The sequence below is a fragment of the Tachysurus vachellii genome, chromosome 21 (genome assembly GCF_030014155.1).
Source record: "Tachysurus vachellii isolate PV-2020 chromosome 21, HZAU_Pvac_v1, whole genome shotgun sequence".
Lineage (NCBI taxonomy): Eukaryota > Metazoa > Chordata > Actinopteri > Siluriformes > Bagridae > Tachysurus > Tachysurus vachellii.
Genome location: NC_083480.1, coordinates 11,276,649 through 11,297,053, shown reverse-complemented (window position 1 = coordinate 11,297,053; position 20,405 = coordinate 11,276,649). Strand labels below are relative to the sequence as shown.

Below are 20,405 nucleotides of genomic sequence, written 5' to 3'. Positions count from 1 at the left end.
TGTGTTTCCAGGTGTAACTCGTTCATAGGGAACTCAACAGCACAGAAAAAGTCACTCACAAAGCCCAAGAAGCCCCATCTGTGTGGGCACAAGTCCAGCAGCAGCAGCTCGCATGAACCGCAGCCTAAGAGAGTGGAGGAGGTGTATGAAGCGCTGAAACAGGGCCTGGAGTAAGTACAGTACAGTTCACCTCGGTGTATCTCTGTGCCTCTGTCATTTGTGGTACAAAGTGGGGGCAAAAACATAGACAGCTCCATATTGTTTTTTTTTTAGCAGTGGGCTAGCTAGGTAAGTTTAGTCCATCCTGATTTGCACAGATTCAAGAAATTTAGGATCAAATGATGAAACAAACACTTTACAGTATGATTAAAGTCCCACGTTTCAGTGTGTGTTGTCTCTTCTCCAAGACACTGAGTTGTTTTTTTTTTTCTCTCTGTTCTTCTTGGATCAGTGAGTATTTGGAAGTGCATCAGTCAGAGCTGGACAAACTCACCTCTCTCATGAAGGACATGAAGAGGAACTCCAGACTGGTAAGATACCTTGAGTATATTTTCTCTTTCTCTCTCTCTCTCTCGCTCTCTCTCTCAGGTCACATGAGCTGAAAGTGATACTTGATTATTTGTTGTCTAAATCGTACAGTAATGTCAGTGTTGTGTAAATCTGATATGTGTTTTGAGACATAGATTGCACTGACTGACAATGACAATGTGTGTGTGTGTGTCTGCGTTAATGCTTGTGTGTTTGTTTCATCAGGGAGTGCTGTACGATCTTGACAAGGTGAGTAAAAGGAGCTCAACCATAAACACTTGACTCATCTGGTCTTACAAAGCTAAAAAAAAAATCTGTGCAGATAATAAGCAGCTGTACAATAATGACATGCCAATTTCTTGGAAGTCAAACCACATCATTAATATTTCAACACATTATACCGTTGCAGGTGTGCACTTATAATGAAAACTGTAAACACACATCATTGATTAACTCTCTCTGGTTTTCTGATACTGCAGCAAATTAAGACAATTGAGAGATATATACGACGCCTGGAGTTTCACATAAGTAAGGTAAGCAGTAATTGAGTTTTCATTTCTCTGTATAGCACATGTAAATATTATCTAGGCAACTACACCAATGATATATGAGAGAAATTAAGCATATTGTTCATTTTCTAGCAGATTTTCCTTAATACATTGGATAAAAAAAATGAATGGGTCAGTGACTAAGATGGTTTCTATTTACCATTAGCTGCATTTAATGTTTAAAATTAAAATAACGTGTTCATGTTGTTTGAGATTGATGAAATCAAATCAGTTCATATAAAACAATTAATTTGCCTTTGACTCATATGGCAAGAACCTATTTCACAGTAAGGGTCTAATGGCTTTTTAAGTGACAATTCCTGCCCCTTGTTGGTTCCGTAATCATTTTTCACAACAGCTTTCCAGCTGCATGCACTATTAAGAAGCTTAAAATCCATTTTTCCCTTTCCACTTCTGTTTGACATTCTCCATCTCCACCTACACATACTCTTTTATTGCCATGTGTACTTCCTCCACACACCATCAGCCAGACCCCCCCCCCACATCCCACCCCCACCCCCAAACACACACACACACACACACACACACACACACACACAAACAGCCTTGGTGGATTCAAATGTAAACCCCATTGTAAGGCAAGATTTTAGTCTTCACAGTGTGAATCGGAAGCAAAGTCTCTTCATTTTGAGCTTTGACAGTGAAGTTGTGAGCAGTGAGTGGGTGCTCTTGGCAGTGATGCAAACTTGTTTGTGGTAATTGACACAGCTTATTTCCAAAGTGCCCAGGTTTCCAGAGCCCTGCTGTGCGCTGTGCTATACTCACAGGTGTGTGGCTGATGCACAGTGGAGCACCGATTGGCAACTTCTAAAGCGTTTCTTCTCTTCAGGTCGCCATGGCAACCTGGAAACAGAAGCTTGAAACCCGTTTTTGAGCAATTCCATGAATCCCAAAAATTTGCCTTATTATATTAGCACTTTCCTACAACAGAGTAACAATTGAACCATCAGCTATACTTTGTTTACTATCCTGGATGGTATAAAGAACATCATAGAGCTCCTTTTGAGGTAATTCAGAGCTCTTGGTTTCCATTTTTCTATCTACTTTAAGTTGTTTTCTTGCTAGGATTGAATGTAGGTCAAAGCAATTCTCCATATTATAATAAGCAGACCCCTGACAGATGAACTGGCTATGTTTGTACAAGGCTCTATATACATGTTAGTGTGATTGTGTGTGCATACAAATGGTAGAGCAGTGTGTTCTGTACTTGTGAATCTTTGGGAGTATAATCCTGCTGAGAATGTTTTATAGCCATTTTCCTTTTGCCAATTGATTGACGTGCTATGTTTTATATAAGACATTTGTTTTCAGGGCAGAATAATAATCTTCGGTCTATTTTAAAGAAACACTTTTCATCATAATCTCCACCTACCACATCTGCAGTGCTGCATGTGTAATTACCTTTGACCAAATTTAGACACATTTCCTTCTTCTAAGAAACTAATTGGAAAACTTATTTACTCAAAACTCCCTTACAATGAAAGTTTAAGGGCTGTGAATAAACATTTAGTGTAGCGTAGTTTGTAGTAATTTATTGATGTATTTTTGTAAATTAAAATGAAATCTATATTGACTCAAAGTAAACATGGAGGTGCACTAGCTTTACCTTATCATGCATGAATACAACAAAATTGGGAAAGTGTAAATAAATGGATTATGGAACAATAAAATTGGCTGAATTGCTGTAGCATGCAGGATGCATAGCAATAGGTTTTTTGAGACTATACATGCCAATTATTTTAAAAGACGTATGTAGTAAATTGAGATTAGGTTGAAAATGCTCTGTTTGGGCTTCATCATATGCCCATACTGCTCAACACAGTATTGTGTGAGGGTATTAGACTAATTTGTTAGAAGACCTTGCTTTTTTGGACACATTAAACATCTATGGTTGCCAGAAAAGTGGGCATCCAACTGATGCCTATAAAGTTGCATACAAAATATTCAAACTACAGGCGGTGTAGAGCAGAACATTATCAGTGTGGATCAGACGGGCTGAACAGAGACTATGCCAGCATGATGGCATTTGGATACATTTTCCAATTGCATAAAATGTGCACACAATCCTTGTCATACACAAATGAATGTTGTGCTAAGGCAAATGGAGAGCCTCTATCCACCCACCAGCAGAAAGTAAGAAAGGCAAACAGGAAGTCATGTGACAAATAGTGTGGCTGAAAAGGAGAAGAACTTAGGGAGGAGTCCATCTTTACATTTACATTTACAGCATTTGGCAGACGCCCTTATCCAGAGCAACGTACATAAGTGCTTAAATCTCTAACATTGGATACATTAATGCTTTAATCTTGTTCAATGGCAAGTATTGAAAAAGCATGTAGTTACTTTAAAGTGGGTTAAAAATATCTGATGTGTACCACATACAAGTGGACAAGGGGACTGTTTTAGTGTTGTAGTGAACACAAAATATACACAATATAAAATCATGTATTTAATATGCAAGAATTTACAGTAGGCATTAATAAATTAAACCTCAGTGATATGCAATTTTCATGGGCTGCTAATGTTAATGTTAAACATCAGGCCAATGAAATATACACCTACACTTCTCAGTTCTCTCTTATATAAACTGGCAGGAATGTTTTGACAACCAGCATGTTTGATTTTACAGGTTTTATTATTTATCAAATCAAGCCTGTGTCCTGACATGCTGTATAGCTGTGGTCCTGAATCTAACCAGCATTATAAAGTTCATAAATAAAACACATTTTCAATTTCAAGGGTTCACAGTTACTTGTGTATGACCTTTATTTGCTATTTTAGCAACCATGTAACTGATTTGTGTTGTTTATCTGTGTAGATTTTTTTATTTGACTATTTCAAATCTGAATGTCCACCTGTCCTAGCACAGGATGCACACTCAACATGCGCGCACACACACATACACACCCACACACCCCAGACCAGCATGCACACAAGCGCGCACACACACACACACCCCCCGGACCAGCATGCACGCACACACACCCACACACCCCAGACCAGCATGCACACAAGCGCACACCCACACACCCCTTACCAGAATGCACAAACACGCACACAAACTATTGCCAAACAGCTGCTAGCCTGCATACATGGGTGGGTCTACTAGTGGCAGCTCTCATGCTGAGATTTGGAAAGAAAACAAGCAGATCAACAGCAGTCTCAAGGGAAAGATATGTTGGTGTTTAAAAGAGTATGTGTGCTTTGTGTGTGTATATGTCGTACCCTTGAGATCTCTTTTTTCACCCTTGCCACACCCGTAAAACTGACATTGAGTGTGAGATGTACAGGCACTAAACTTCAATTCACACTCTGATACACTCCCCACTGTTTCATTATGCCTTGATATGAGCATGAAACAGACTCTGTGTGTTTGTGTGTGTGTGTGTGTGTGTGTTTGTGTGTGAGATAGAGAGAGACCTTTATGATTAGTCTACCAAAAAATATGAAAGATCAATATACTAGCTTGCTTATTACCATGTCACTATCAGCTTAGAGCCTTTCACAGGCCACACCCTGTTCTTCAGTTTCCTCTTTTACATACAAAGAGACTGACATCTTGGATGATGACACTGATGCCATTTGTTAAGTAAGAAATGTCACAATCATGTATGTATTTCCCCTTTCTAAATAGACAAATAAGTAAAAACGATCTCCTCAGCAGTCCAGATGGAAACTATACAAATAGTTCTCAGGGAATACTGAAATCCACAGTATAAAGCTGATTCAGCCTCCACCAACACACAACATTAACAGACCAGGCGAAGGAGAAGAAGGGGATTTTAAGAACCGCATACTTACCACAGCAAGAATGGCTGTGGTGGGAGTGTGTGTAGTGGTCTAGACTTGGGTGGGTCTTATTCCCCAGTTTAACTAAACAGATGGGACCACCACCAGACAATCCCACATTTTCCCAACACACATTTCATCTGGATTGCCCAACCCTGCTCCCTGAGATCCCCTTCCACAAAATTTAGTTCCGACCCTCAGTAAAAACCTGGAGCTCTAATAGCAAATGAAATACATGAAACTCTATCATAGAATTTCTCACAGGCACACTGTAGATTTGATCATATGCACAATTTTCCCCATGCTGAATAAAACAGCAGTCAATCCATATGTCATTTGTTTCCTTATGGAGGTGTAAAATGATATTTTACGTTATTTTTTTGCATTCTTTATTTTCTTTCTCTCTATCTCCATCTTGTAGAAAACTGGTATATTTTATACTATTGTACTTGCTGTTTTCAGCCACAATGTGGGCAGGCAGTTAACATGAACATATCCATGACTGTGGTTAAATCGGTCATGTTGGTCGAAAACATGCAGCTCTGACAGTGTGGAGGTTTTAAATTCTTTCTCCTGCTGTGAGACCACATTATACACTGTCTCAGGCCATTTGAGGAGATTTTGCTTACCAGTTCTGTGTTCCTCTGTGTTCTTTCGCTTTAATTCGCTGATCTTGTGTTGTGTTCCTTAACTGTCTGGTTTTCTGCACATCCTTTTTTTTTTGTTGCTTTGTTTTTTTTTTTTTCTACCTCCCATTAGTCCTTAGTACGATACTAGCTCTGGCTCTTTGCTTGAAACAACTTTCAGTTACACACACTGTTTGATTTGTAACACAACTTGCTATATAACTACATTTGGTCATGTGGGCAAATAGATACATTAGCAGTATAGATGTTAACTGCTAATTTATCATCTCTGAGTAAGAGAACATTACCGCAAGACTAAAAAAGGAGATGAGACAAACAGTATATTAATCTGAGATGATTTGTGCATTTGTTTAGTTTTTTGATTATTATCTGGCGCTGCCTGGAAGCCACACCCTCTTTCTCCAGTCTCCTATGCTCGCGACTGCACTCACATGGTCACCATCATTTTCTGTTAGGGTGAAAAGAGGAAGATATAATATGAAAAAAATCATTAATGTGGAATCAAATCTACTAGTGTTTGACTTATGTAACAATATAACACTTTATAAATAATACTTATGGCAATATAAATCACAAAGTGAATGAATGTTTTAAGTTTTGGGGTGATGGCTGGACATTAAAATTATCATGATTTTTATAAATGGACATTTATGAAAAAAATCAATATTGAATATTGAGTGTATCTTTCATTATTGCCACTGTTAACTTTTTAAAAAGTAAAAAAAAATTTTTGATAAAATGTTTGCTCATAAGAGTATTTGGTGTTGCTATAATAATCCTGTCTTTTATTCGAAGGTGATACCATACAGTATCCAGTTTTATTCAGTTATAAAGCATTAATATAACTTTTATTTTATGTAACATATTTATGATCATACAAGAATGTTTTATGGCATTTTCTCTTTTATATAAGAAATGTATACAGTAGGAAATTTTACTTGGGTTGGGCATGAACATTAACATTGTTCTGTTCTGATTTCAGTTATATTATTATTATTAACAGATTTAAAAAAATATTTATAAAATATTATTATTAGTTGTAGAAGTAATAACCGTTGTCAAATCAAGAAGCTAACCATATATAGCTAATGCAGTACATAGTGAAACAGTATATTAAACAGTAGTGGTGGTGGTTGTAGTAGTGTAGTAATGAACTGAACAGTTAAATGTGAATGCACTTCAGGTCTCCATCTATATGTTATATGACGCATTTATAGCTTGATTGTGTGGGTGTGTATGTGCATGAAGTCCTTTAGACTAATGGTGCGTGCATTTATTGCTGCAGGTGGATGAGTTGTATGAGGGCTTCTGTATTCAGCGGAGGCTACGAGATGGTGCCAGTAAAATGAAACAAGCCTTCACTGCTTCACCTTCTACTAAAGGGACACGAGAGAGCCTGACTGAGGTTAACCGCCGCTACAAAGAATACACAGAGGTCAGCCCTCTATCACACCAACACAACTGTGCCATTAGCTACACTGAAGCCCTGTTACATTCTGTGGCATCTTATCTGAATCTCCCGTTTTCCATAGAACATGAGCACCTTTGAGGGAGAACTGGAGAACCTGTTGGGAGAATTCCATATTAAAATGAAAGGTAAACAATGTTTTGGTGTATTAGTGGTGTTGTGTCTGGGGTAAGAACAGTTATGGGATGTGCATCTTCAATGTTTGGTTATTACAGATTGGAGCATAATTTTGAGTTACTGCACAATTGACAGTTTTAGCTCAGTAATTAAACACATGTACCCCAAATGTTATGTTTAAGAAAACATAATTAAAATTCTGTGAAGATGAGTTGTGATTTTGACCACAGCGAGCACTGACTGACATAAGTAGAACTTTATTAATCTATTAATATCAAGCTAGCTGTTTTTCATTAAGAAATACTTCATTCTCAATGAATAATTAATAAATGCTAGTAACACAACTGTAAAAAAAAAAACCATAGAAAAGTCTTTTAGGACCAATTACGATATAGTATATTTTGTTTACCTTTCAGTGTTTTCTCTAAGATGTAAACTTTAAACTTAATCAATTTCTTTTCCAAACACAATACTTACTTAATACTTATTTACGTGCTAACTAACAGTTTGTTGCAATCATAGCATGATACTTGATGTTGGATTTGGTAGCTTAGTGTTTAAGGTGTTGAACTACAGATCGGTAGGTTGTGAGTTTGAATCCCAGGTCCACTGAAGTGCCACCGCTGGGTCATGGAGCAAGGCCATTTAACCCTGAACAGCTCAGTTGTATAAAGTGTATGTTGCTCTGAATAAGAGCGTCTGCCAAATAATGTAAATGGATACAATATTAGCTTTATGCTTCAACCCTCCGTCTTGCCATAATCACTCCACACTTGAGATTGTACCTTTTTGAAAGCTTATTAAAAGCTTAACTGTTTGGTTACATGCCACTTACAGACATCGATGGTTGTCTGTGATTCATATTTAATCACATAGAGAGCCCAATGTACGAAGCAGCTTGTAGTGCTAAAAGGTTTTGATAATTAAACTGAAAAATTAGGATAGAGATGCCTTTTTGTAAACTAGCATTTGTGCCATTAACAAGCTATATGCACAGCCTCATATATAAACATTAGAGATGTGCCATTAACTTTTTTTTAATTTGCAAAATCAGTGAAAAAAAACTGTGTAACAATTACATTCATCTTATATTTAGTATGTGTGTTCAATTTCAGATTTGTGCTCGACTTGTACAGCATAATGTAAAAGAACATTATATGTTTAAACCTAATAAAAACATTATTAACATGTTCTCTCCCTCAGGTTTGGCTGGTTTTGCGAGGCTTTGTCCAGGTGATCAGTATGAGGTAAGTAGCTAGTTAAATATTATCAATATTATTAGTGTTGCATGCTGATAGGGTTTCTCTGAGTTTTTTTCTGTAATTCTAGCCTATACATTCATTGCCTTCCTCCCTAATTACATTTCTCAAAATAAATGCCTGAAAATCTGATAAGTACATCCATAGTGGCTGTTGCCGTAGCAACACTCTCAGCTCTAATCCAGCAGCACTGCACAACTCCTCCTCCCAGCTGAAAGTGTTTATTAGTCTATGAAAAACTACAGATCACTACAGTAGTTGTGCTGGATGTTCTTTCCCTTTAGTTACTGTTCAGCGCTGATTGAGTGGGTGCATGTGCCTGCCTCTGCCTTTTCAAGCCCACCATCCTCCCTCTTTACCTTTGTTTTCCTCGCATCACTGTCCTCCCACTCCCACTACAGATTTTCATGCGGTACGGACGACAGCGCTGGAAGCTGAAAGGGAAGATTGAAGCAAACTCTAGGCAGAGCTGGGACGGAGAGGAGATGATCTTCATGCCTCTAATCACGGATCTCATTTCCATAAAGGTGCAGTGGAAGATCCAATGCAATTATCCCTGAACATCTAATTCAAATAACCATTTAATTCAAATAAACCATTAAAAAAAATCTGTCTAAAATAATAAATATATTACATTTTTAATACAGAGAAAAAGAAATGCTTTTGGAACATCTCTACCCATTCCCCCCAATTACAATGTCAGGCTTTATATGTGTATATATATTCATGAATATGCAATTTGCAAATGCCCCATTTCCTCTTGTCATCACAGCTAGCTGAATTGCTAACAATAGAAATCTAGCTCACGTTTTACACAGATTGGTATCAGTGTCTGAGTTTTACTTATCATTTTAGTGATTTATTTTAAAAATAGACAGACCGGTCAATTAATATACTCTGTATATCCTAATAATAAAAAGTTTGCTGTCACTAATATTAGCTACAGTAAGCTAGCTAGTTAGCTGCTTAGCACACAGGCTCTGTAGCTAAAATATGTGTCTTTATGCTCAATTTTTCTTTTTAATGGAAATAGTAAAATGATCCTGACAAATTTGACACAAACAACAGTCCACATAAAACAGTATTGTCCACCTAAGAAGACTTAACCATTTACAAACCACATATGAGTTCAAGAGCACTTTACTTCATAAAGAAAGAAAAGTCTACTATGCACGACTAACACTCAGAGAAATGTTCCTCAGGTAACAGAGCTGAAGGGACTCGCCACTCATGTCCTGGTGGGCAGTGTGATCTGTGAGACCAAGGACCTGTACACTGCCATGCCTCAGGTGGTGGCTGTAGACATCAACGATCTGGGCACCATCAAACTGAACCTGGAGGTCACCTGGTTGTAAGTAGCAAATGAAGCTTCTATCTTAACCTCAACTCCTATATTCCATTTCTTTCTTCCACTCATTGTTTCTTAGAAACAAGGTTAGGAGTCATTGAAATTATATTATTATATTTATAATTATATTTACCAAGTCTCCCTTTAAAGTGACATTACAATAGAGCATTCCTGAATTGATTTACCAAATAATGTGTTAACTGTATCATTCATATACAGTACACAACAATAATTGCTCATTTATCCATAAAACTTCATTGCACAGATACATTGCATACTTAAATACTGGCATTTCAACATTTTTAGAGATTCTACTGACCACCTGACATCTACATTCTTAAGGCAAGGCATATGAATTGAATTTCATACAAAGATTTTATTTGTGCTCTTTTTTTTATTTCAATACGATTAATAATTTTGTATTTGTGTTATCATTTGCTGTAGTTTTATTTTAAAAGAAGTGCAGCATTTATACCATAGGCTTATGCCACATGCCAAGATAGTAAACCACCTAAGTAGGAAACGCCTGTGTATCACTGATCCAGAAGCCTCCTCTCAGCTTGTTTATTGGTTCCGCTGAGTGCATTTTAAGTATTGGTGCATCTTTAAAGTTGGTAGACTTTCTCTGATTTCTCTATCAGAGGCTGAACTATGTGGCCAAAGTGGCATCATCTAGTATTTTGGATGTGCCTCCAGAATAAATTGAAGTATGCTGCCATCTACTGGAGAGTAATTGGACTGACTGATTTCCTTTAGTTAAATGAATAACCATGTATCTCTTTCCATGCAGTCCATTTGATGTTGAGGACTTAACCCTTTCCTCCAGTAACGTGAGCAAAACCACCGCCCTGCAGAGACGAGTGTCAGTGTACAGCCAGGGCACACCTGAGACCCCCACCTTCCAGGACACTTCATTCTTTGTGAGTCTCGGTTTATTTAGGAATGTTTAAGTTTGCAGTCTTGGATTATTTAATTGAATTTCATCAGTGAGTTAATGTGTTAGGTGTGAAACATGAACGCTTTTTGTACACAGCGCAACTTTGTTTAGATTTGAACCTGTTTGATGATATCAACTATAGCAATATTTCTATAGCCCTTGTCTTGGAGTATCCCCTGTCCTGCACGTTTGTTTTCCCTGCTTCGGTCATAATTCAACTAAACAGCTAATTAACAGCTAAATTGTGCAATGTACACTAAAATGTGCAGGCGGTTCTACAGGACAAATGTTGAGAACTTGTGGACCAAAGCTTCAATATATCATTAGCAAGACCCAGTAAACCTATAAACAGTTATTTAAAATGATGAAAAATTGAACTGTATATATAACGACATCTGAGGGCTGTCTTGCTATAGTGCAATATTTCAATATGCTTTGCTTGATTGAACATTCCTCTAGGTGAGACTCCTAACAATGATACAAACTTGAAAAACACAGCTTTATTAACAGTGTCTTAATGATGATTGATCAAATAATATCACAGATTGTGCCCACGATGGGTTTAATTAATTGAAAAGCCCTTTATAGAAAGGGTTTGTTTCCTGCAAGTTTGGTCTCAAAAACTGTTCAGAATGACATGCAGCTTTTAGTAAAAGTTCTGCCAAATGCTGTAAATGTAGTAAAAGGTATGTGGGAGCGACATTGTAATTAGGTGAGAAAAGAATTACACATGTAATTTACATGAATTTACCTAATTTATTCGTAATAACTTTACTAGACTTTCCTACTGTGTTCTACTAAGACTTACAGTCAAGAGCAAGTGATTTGAATAATAATAATAATAATAATAATAATAATAATAATAATAATAATAATAGTCAAGTACAAAAAGATGCCACAATGGCAGAAGTAATAAAATGGTCCAATTCTGCACTCAACTGTAATTAAAAATTTATCCAAGATTTAGGTTTCTTATGACCTTAAAAATAATAAATACTGTACCTAAGAATTACACTGGATTAACCTCGAAGCTCAACACTCTGATCTTAATACACTTCTGATTATTAGTACTCTGCTATTAATAGCATATGTGTGATTTGCATCTTGTCTATGCTTTATTAACACCAATTAATGCCCATGGCTTTCGAATCAACATCCCCTATCCCTGCTGTGTGTGTGTGTATGTGTGTGTGTATTGGGATGGGTGCACAGACATGGCAGCCTCAGCCTCGTCAGGGCCACCATCTCTCATTCCTGCACACACTCAGGGACACTCTCTTAGAGAAACTCAGACGCAGTCGTTCATTTGGTGACCTGGCTGCACTGCGGCCTCGTCCCAGGTCCAGTCTGGAAGTCTACGTGAGTCAGGTCGTTGTGTGTGCCCAACTACTTTTAAAGCACTTGTGTGTGTGTTTTTGTGCATTTGTGTGTGCGTTGTGCTCATGCTAAACTTACAACTCTGTTGCACCCAGTTCCTGTATCTCAATCCTTTCACATTTCCACTCATGCTTTCTGCATATACTGTAGAATTACATTATTTAGATGATGAAGGTTTATCTGATGATTGTTGAGATTTTTTTTTTGCTGCTGCTTACACTCTGTTCTTCTCTTGCTCTCACAGTCTGCACTGCCAGATGACGTGTTCGAAAATGGTGGCTGTGGTGTAGCTGAATGTAAGCGCCTGTCCTTTACCTTCTCGGATACACCAGTCTCTAGCCCAGCTCCTAGTCACTCGCATCCTGAGATCACAGTAACACCTCCTGAAATTGACCAACCATCTCAGCCTCCTGCATTAGACGATCAGCCTGGTGAGGAAGAGGATGGTGAGGAAGAGGAGGAGAGCACCAGTGTCAGTGCCAGTCTTGCAAGCGCCAGTGAAGCAGAATCAGAGCGTGAGTGGGAGCGAGCTGAGTGTCAGCATGGGTATGAATCCACAGCACCCTCGCTCTCCTCAGAAGGCCAGGTTTCAGCTGTGGGGCCAGAAGATGTGGTATTCCTGGAACCGGGCAGTCATGATGAGAGCTCAGAGCTGAAGCCAGTGGAGTTGGATGGGGAGGAGGGCAGTCTGACCAGGCAGCTGGTGAGGAGGCTCACTTCCTCTGATATCCTGCCAGAACCAGCTGCTCTGAGCTGGGCAGGAGAGAGCAGCCTGGAGGAGGTCATTCACAGCCTGCTAATGAAACTGGAGAGTGTGGTCCAGCGCTGCAGAGAGCTTCAGGATCTCGAACAGGAAGTGATGAAACTTGAGGACCTGCTCAAGGTGAGAGATGGTTAATCACTATCATGGTTTTCCTAGATTTTCAAGATTTATTTTTTCCCTTTAGTCAAAATTTGTCAGTAGCGATGTCCATCTTAACAGTCTTCATTTGTGATCACGGCTTTTGTTTTTTTATAAATTGAATAAATATGATTGGCTGCAGTTTTGGCAACCTTAGTTACCTAACTTACTGTTGTTAAATTGTTGGATCTTTTTTAACTGGTTCGTTAACTTGCTTCGAGTCAATTGTCTTAGATTTATTATTCAGATATTAGCTACCAGGAGGAGTCTTGTTGTGTGTATGTTTAATAGAATTAATACTCTTGTCTAGCCATCTTGCTGTTCTGCTGTACTGTGACACTAAATGAACATTTGTTTTAGAAATGCTTTATGTACCTCAGAAAAAGCATGTGTTAACCCTCACTTATCCTGGTATGTATAAATGAATGGAGAGAGCTAGCTAGAAGTTTATATCAGTGTGGGATAAAACTTGGTTAAAATACACTTAATAGTCTCTGTTACCTAGACATTGCCACTGTATATTACTCAATCATGTTTGTTTTAGACTTGTATATCACCTGTGGGGGTCTAGACATTTTCAGCCCTTCCAGTCAATCCACAGTCCCTCAGTTTTTACCTGCATTGAAAGCCACAGGGTGCATTGTTACTGCTCTGTTTTTTTTTAGGCTTTAACAGCTGTTCTGTCTCCTCAGTGCCGAGGCCCTGCTCACAGGAGTCGTTCCTCTAGTCTCAGCCTGACTGTGGAGAGTGCTCTGGAGAGTTTCGACTTCCTCAACACCTCAGACTTTGATGATGAAGACACTGGGGATGACAACACCGCCGTTTCACGTTCCATGTTCTTCGACATGGAGACTGAGAGGATCGGGTAAGTCCACTTTGTACACTTCCTGTACTGTGTGAATCATTCTGTAACCTTTTACTTCTGTCTTTTCCACTCGCTATGCTTATATGAAAGACAAGTCCCATTTGGCTGAAATACATATTATAAGTAGCCAACTGCGGTATTAACATGTAAATGTGTGAATATGAATATAAAAAAAAATTATCCAGAATTAGCAGTTTGTTTTTATCAGGGCATTAATTTTAACACGATGAATGTATGAATTCATTTTAATACTTCTCACTTATACAGTCAACACTGACAGTATGGATATTAATTATTTAAGAATGACACGTCATACAACTTCTCCATTTCTAGTTGCTTTTAATTTTGTGGAACAGCTGCAATATGTTTGTTCTTGTCATTTGTTTTAGCAACTGTAAACAGACTTTTTAAATTTTTCTCTCACTTGAGGTTTATAACGTGTGTGTGTGTGTGTGTGTGTGTATGTGTGTGTATGTATGTATGTGTATATATGTATGTGTGTGTGTGTGTGTGTATGTATATGTATGTATGTATGTATATATATATATATATATATATATATATATATATATATATATATATATATATATAAAACAGGTCAAATCGGCATCCAGAGGCCCGAGGTCATCTGAGTGAAGCCCTGACCGAGGACACCGGTGTGGGTAACAGTGTTGCGGGAAGCCCCCTGCCACTCAGTACAGGCAATGACAGTCTAGATATGGCCATCGTCATTCATTTACAATACTGCAACCATCTCATTCAGGTGAGACACACACATAGCTTGATGCCAATTACAGTTACAGCATATTATTGTTGCTGGTAGTTCTGTAGTAATAGTTTTTTTTTGTTTGTTTAACAGTAAACATTGTTTGTTTGGAAGCAAAACACTGAGTGTGATGTGGGTAAATGTTACATTTGTTACATTTGTTGACATAAAACACTAATGATTTGTTTCTGCGGTCATAGATGTTGACTTCAGGAGGAAGCACATGGCAGCATAAGGCCTATTTGCACAAACTTTCTGTCCAAACCGAGTTATTAGAAGAGTTAACAGAGAACAGTACAGAGTGGCTGGGAAACATCAGCTCAGCTGCTGAGGGTAAGTGTGTGAGCTTCTGTACTGGATATGAACAGATTTTGTGCAATATACAATATATAATCCAAGAAAATTAGGGCTGTTCAAATAAAGGCATTTTCACACTTGTGTTTGCCCTGAGAGTTTGGTATATTTAATTAAGTGCATCTAAGTACAGGACTTAGTATCTCTCAGTATCTCTCGTATGCCTAAAACAGTAATCTGGGGATTACATTCAAGTAAACAGACAAATCATGTGAAAGTAATTGGTTTTTGCGGCCTAAATAAGATGATTGGCTGAATTTTGTCACATTTCTTCCTGTTGTGGCCTGCAAAGAAAACAGAAGACCTTCTAGATATGTTAAGTAAATAAATACTACTCTACATTTGTCAGCTTTGACTGACAGGATAGCAAAACTAACAGGGATAATAAAAAGTGAAGAAACTAATTACTCAAATAGTACACGAATTGAATAAACATAATATCAACAATAACAACAATATTTTTTTAAACTGAGCCATGATTTGATTGTGCATGTGTAAAATATTAGGTTTGCTCCAGATATAGACTAGAGAGAAGCTTGTAAGTCTAGTGTGAATTTTTTCTCTGAATTAAAGATGTTATTACTGCAACATTCAGAGTCTTGTGAAACATACTATGTTCTGTATGTTACATAGAAAGTGGTTTATTCAGATAAAAATGTGAACCTTGGCAGCTGTAAATATCACTAAATATGTCTGTTTGTGTGCGCAGTGCTGCCTGGACTGGCAGAGCGGTCAGCGTTGTTGTCCCTGTGGTGTGAGTGCACTGGTTCTGGCAGCATGTTTCACAGTACATTGGAGCAAGTCCTCAAACACATGCAGCAACACTTTACTGCACCACTGCAGGAGATTCACCCTCACAACACAGACTCTGGTACACGTCACCCCACCTAACACTGCATTACACTGTACTGCAGCCTCACACATCTTACACTTTCCTCTATTTACTGTTGAACTCTTTAGTCACTCTTTTAACTGCATAGACATTTTATATGAATTAATAGTAGTTACTGAACAATATACTTGGGAAATTGATGATCAAGAAGCTTGGCTTTTAAGGGCGTAACAATACAGAATAGTTTATAGTTATAATAATGGTTTGAGCTGTTGGTTGATGTAGATCCGATGTAAACAGAACAAACTACACAGTTAGATTGTTTTGGGTTTAGCTCATTTGTACGTGAACATTTCTTACAGCTGTTTATTTGTGTGTGTGTGTGTGTGTACGCAGTAATCAGGATAGTGGTGACTGAGATGATGGACAGAAATGAGCTCACCTCCATCCCTTCCTTTCTGCCACAAGATGTTTTGACGGTGTTCCAGTTCTACAGCTATGTCACTAAGCACAATGTCACAGAAATGAAGCAACACCTGCTGGAGGTGGCCACAGAAGGTATGACAGACTTCCATACACACTTAAACAAGAGAAAGGACCACTTAGCAATGCATTGTTCAAAAAGCGATTAAAGTAGATACTTTTAATCATTAACAAATTATAATATTAATAAATAAATTAAATTTCATTTAATTGTCTAAAAAGGTTAGCCCTGTTATTCCTAGTAGGCATGTCAAGTATCAGACCATGATTCTATAACAGTATAGTCAGACCTGTTGTTATATAGACCTATAATTAATAGTAAAAAATTCTCTAAAATTCTCTTCATTTTCACTGCCACTTGCATTACATAAGGGCCCTTTTTTCTTTTTTCACTTTTCATATGATCAGTTACTTAATTTCAGTGACATGGCCTCAGTTAATCAACATCCAAAAACAAACATTTGATATAAACGCAGCTGATTTTAATCATTTCTCTAGAATCTGTCTGTTTTCTTCAACCTTTTTAGTTGAGAGCAGGAAAAGTAACCTTTTGCACATTTAATGGAATCTTTTTCTCCAATGAAGGAAAATGTTGAACAGGAAATTATACAAAAAAAAAGAATTTTTAATGCAAAGTAAATCTGGAACTAGCTTCGATTTTCTGTTTGCATTGTGAGTATACTGCATTTCATTGGCTCTGTACATGTACCTTGTACAATGACGACAAAGTTGAATCTAATCTAATCTATAAGGGGAAAGTATCATTTTAGTTTAGTAAAATAATAATCCCACATCGGGTTGAAACACTTGCATGTTCAGAGAACAGTTTTACATGGTGTGCACTTTCTGCTTTATGAATGATTCTCTCTGAATGAACTGGTAAAACACTGATTTTGTCTGTGCTGGATTTCTTCTGCTGCATGTTGATAGTGATTTTAGTGCAGGGATCTTAAGGACTTTTGTGTTTTGTGTGTTGTAGCTGCGTTTGCAGAGCATCTGAGCAATGCTGATGCCGAATGCGCTATAAAGGAGTTGCAGGAAATGCCCATCAGTGCACTCCAGCCTCGTTCGCACACTTTGCATGTTCTTGCTGGCCTCCTGACCTCTGATGACCCTGATCTCACTAAAGCGGCCTCTACGTTTCTCTCTAATGCTGCCTCACATCCACTTTTTAGGTCAAAGGTCAGTGCCATTAACATCACACTCTAACTGACTCTTCTAATCAATCAGTGTATGCTGTTCTTTAATCCTGAAAAAAAGTGAAGGTGTTAATTGTGTGTGTGTGTGTGTGTGTGTTGTCAGGCAGTACATTGCTACACAAAAACCTTATCAGAAGCAAGCATACATGCACAGAAAGCTGCTTGTGTTGCTCTGAGCTGTCTGCAGGTCAGTATGAGCAACACACTGATTTAATTACAGTCCTGTGATAATGTTGAAAGTGATTGTGTTAATGAAAGTGTAGAATCATGGTGATTTTATCGCTTTTTGTCTCAGGCTGGGGAAAGCCTCAGAGCAGTTGTGGCGCTGTGTGACTCTGACGATGACGAGCTCCACCATATTGCCAGACAGACCCTCCTCACATTCGGTATAAAAGGAAAAAACTGTGAAATTTCTTCTCTTCTTATTAAGATGATAACAATTCGTACTACACTTGCAAGATGGTGTATGTTACATAGCAGTCCATAAGAACATTTCTCATACAGTTTATACTGCAAACCCTGTTAGCTATTTATTAATGCGATTCCGGAGAATGCCTCAGATATTTGACAAAATGTATGTTTGTATGCAGGTGAGGAGGGTCGGCTGGCGTACGAGCAGTTGGACACAGTGCCAAGGGAGATGGTGCGACTGGGTACACGGCGTGGCAATGCAGTCACCACTGCCTTCTGAAAGCAGCAAGTTAAAAGTCCACAATACCATACCTGTGTCCATAAGTCCCACTTATCTGGGGCATGAGCATGCCAAGGCATTATGAACTGAGGTCCTGTTCCTCACAAAGCCACTCTTTCATCAGGTTCTAATGCACAGATCAGTTCTAGCAGTAGTTATAATTTTTTATGAACACTCACATTATTATTGATGTTCTTTCTGACTACCGTTTAATTATTGGTTGATACTAGTTGAGGTTCCCGAATTTGCACTTGTCAGAGGCATGTACATAGAGCACATTGTTGTCGTATTGTGTGGCGTAACTTACCTGAACTACTTACTGACTCGTGCTTTTCAGCTTCAGGGATTCTGAGGGATGTGCTTAGTGGAACCTGCATAATTACTCAGAGTGAAGATGTGAGTAAATAAGTTCAAACTTTGGGCATCTTTTGACAGAGCACATGCTCTGAAACAGAAGCAGATATCTGTTTATCCAGACCTCACACCACAAAGTTTGCTTCACTTTGCTTTGCAATGCCACCAATCACCATTACACAAAGCTTGGAATAAAGAGCAATAGGATGGTGACATGATGGTCTGCCACTGGAGACTGAAGAAACAAGCTTCTTCAGTTTTATCCTGCAGAATATATATTGGATTAAAATGGTATGAATGTTCTGGTGAATGGCAAGAACAGATAGTCGTGTGTGCGCGCGTATTTTAAAATGCACTTTTCGGTATCTCAAGTATGAAGTCTTAATTGATTTACTGTGAATTTGGTGTTAAGCTTCAATGAAGACTGAAAGTACAGTGCTCTGTGATCCAACTCGCTTCTGTGCCTATTGTAACTGTACTACTGAGTTGTATTTTTAACTGTGACAACTCATCTTTTCATCACGTTATTTATTACTTTTTTTTATTACATCCATGACTCTTTCCTTTTTAATCATAAAATTGCTTTGTATCCACAAAAACATAAATTACTTTCTTTTGTATTTGTGATTACTCCCTGCAACCACACAGTCACATTTTGATGTTTTAATACTGTAAACTTTTAAGTTGTTTTATTGATCACTTATCTTATCTTTATGGGAGTACTGATGTGCTTAGTAAGCACTGAGTGTTTATATTAGCCTGTTATTGTCATCAGTCAATTCATGAAATTCTAAAGCCATAATTCACATAAAAACATGATAGGAACAATAGTGTTTCACAGAGCTTTGTAAATTTGGCTTATTTTTCCATAATAGATAATAGTTTTATCTGCTTTTGTGTCCAATCTGAGTTAGTCTCATTTCCACAGTATTTTTGGGTTTGGCCAACAAGGAACCAATTTAACATCAGTCTCCAATGGATTTCTTGTACATATATTTCTTGTGTAATGAACATTGATGTGCTTTATTTAAATCCAGGCTTAACCATATACATAGATTAATTTTCACTAACAAGCTCCTGGAGATCCTGTTAAATATCTTAGTATTATTTTTTCATAATTGGTTTGAGATGAATATGTTTTAGGGTAGAGGTGTGCTGTATAAACAGCTTTAGCACAACTTGGATTTGAATGAATGCAGCACTCTGGCTCTCAAACCTGTTGTATATCTCCATTCAGTTTTCTTTGTGTTTATAATAGTCCTGTCTGTTGCAATAAAGTATATTTTTGGATAATGTTATTTACTGAAAGCCTTTAATAGCCTGTTTCCTTTTTTGTATTGGATTTTTTTTTCATTCACTAAAGCTAAAAATATACACTAGGTCAACAAATGTGTATGTAATAAAACATAAGTGTGCATCAAGACATTAAAATGTGATGAAATTGCAAACAAATTAAAACCCTGATATAAAGCCAGAGTAATATCAGTAGCAATTATTTTACAATATAAGGTGTAGATTAAAAAACACAATTAGGACCTGTAAAATAACTAGTGCTAAATCCAGTGCTAAACAGTGATATTCACAGCTCAAGCATTCAGATCCAGTTTCCTGTTCAAATCTGATTGGTTTGATTACTCACATTGCCATTGTACTGTGACCTATTGTGTTTGAAATATTACACAGAAGCTAAATTTATCCATTTTACAATTCAATTGTATTGCACTTAATTGACATTGCTTCTGTAAATCTCATTTGAAACAAACTATATAACAGCTATCCCTAATGAGCAAGCCTGTGGCAATGGTGGCAAGGAAAGTCTCAGATAAAAACTTGAACCAGACTGTAGGAAAACTCATTTGGGTGACACTGGGCAGTAAAATGTCTATCTACAAGTTTGTAATTTCACAATTCTTCTCAGGAT

General features: G+C 37.7%; 1 protein-coding gene across 5 annotated transcripts in view; it reads left to right on the top strand.

The window, feature by feature from the left end:
* ripor2 (RHO family interacting cell polarization regulator 2) overlaps positions 1 to 19,792 on the top strand; it is a 41,000-nt gene extending 21,208 nt beyond the window's left edge. For 3 of the 5 annotated variants that reach the window (XM_060897356.1, XM_060897358.1, XM_060897359.1), the window contains 21 exons: positions 12 to 170; positions 452 to 530; positions 754 to 777; positions 1,008 to 1,061; positions 6,819 to 6,968; positions 7,066 to 7,129; positions 8,322 to 8,365; positions 8,779 to 8,904; positions 9,580 to 9,728; positions 10,516 to 10,645; positions 11,875 to 12,030; positions 12,284 to 12,922; positions 13,633 to 13,805; positions 14,403 to 14,568; positions 14,772 to 14,904; positions 15,635 to 15,796; positions 16,154 to 16,315; positions 17,220 to 17,422; positions 17,543 to 17,626; positions 17,735 to 17,825; positions 18,030 to 19,792. In XM_060897356.1, coding sequence (XP_060753339.1) covers positions 12 to 170; positions 452 to 530; positions 754 to 777; positions 1,008 to 1,061; positions 6,819 to 6,968; positions 7,066 to 7,129; positions 8,322 to 8,365; positions 8,779 to 8,904; positions 9,580 to 9,728; positions 10,516 to 10,645; positions 11,875 to 12,030; positions 12,284 to 12,922; positions 13,633 to 13,805; positions 14,403 to 14,568; positions 14,772 to 14,904; positions 15,635 to 15,796; positions 16,154 to 16,315; positions 17,220 to 17,422; positions 17,543 to 17,626; positions 17,735 to 17,825; positions 18,030 to 18,130 — 3,049 coding nt within the window. In that variant the 3' untranslated portion in view covers positions 18,131 to 19,792. The remainder of the gene's footprint in view (positions 1 to 11; positions 171 to 451; positions 531 to 753; positions 778 to 1,007; positions 1,062 to 6,818; positions 6,969 to 7,065; positions 7,130 to 8,321; positions 8,366 to 8,778; positions 8,905 to 9,579; positions 9,729 to 10,515; positions 10,646 to 11,874; positions 12,031 to 12,283; positions 12,923 to 13,632; positions 13,806 to 14,402; positions 14,569 to 14,771; positions 14,905 to 15,634; positions 15,797 to 16,153; positions 16,316 to 17,219; positions 17,423 to 17,542; positions 17,627 to 17,734; positions 17,826 to 18,029) is intronic. The other 2 variants (XM_060897357.1, XM_060897360.1) reach the window with 2 other exon arrangements.
* The last annotated feature ends 613 nt before the right edge of the window (positions 19,793 to 20,405 follow it).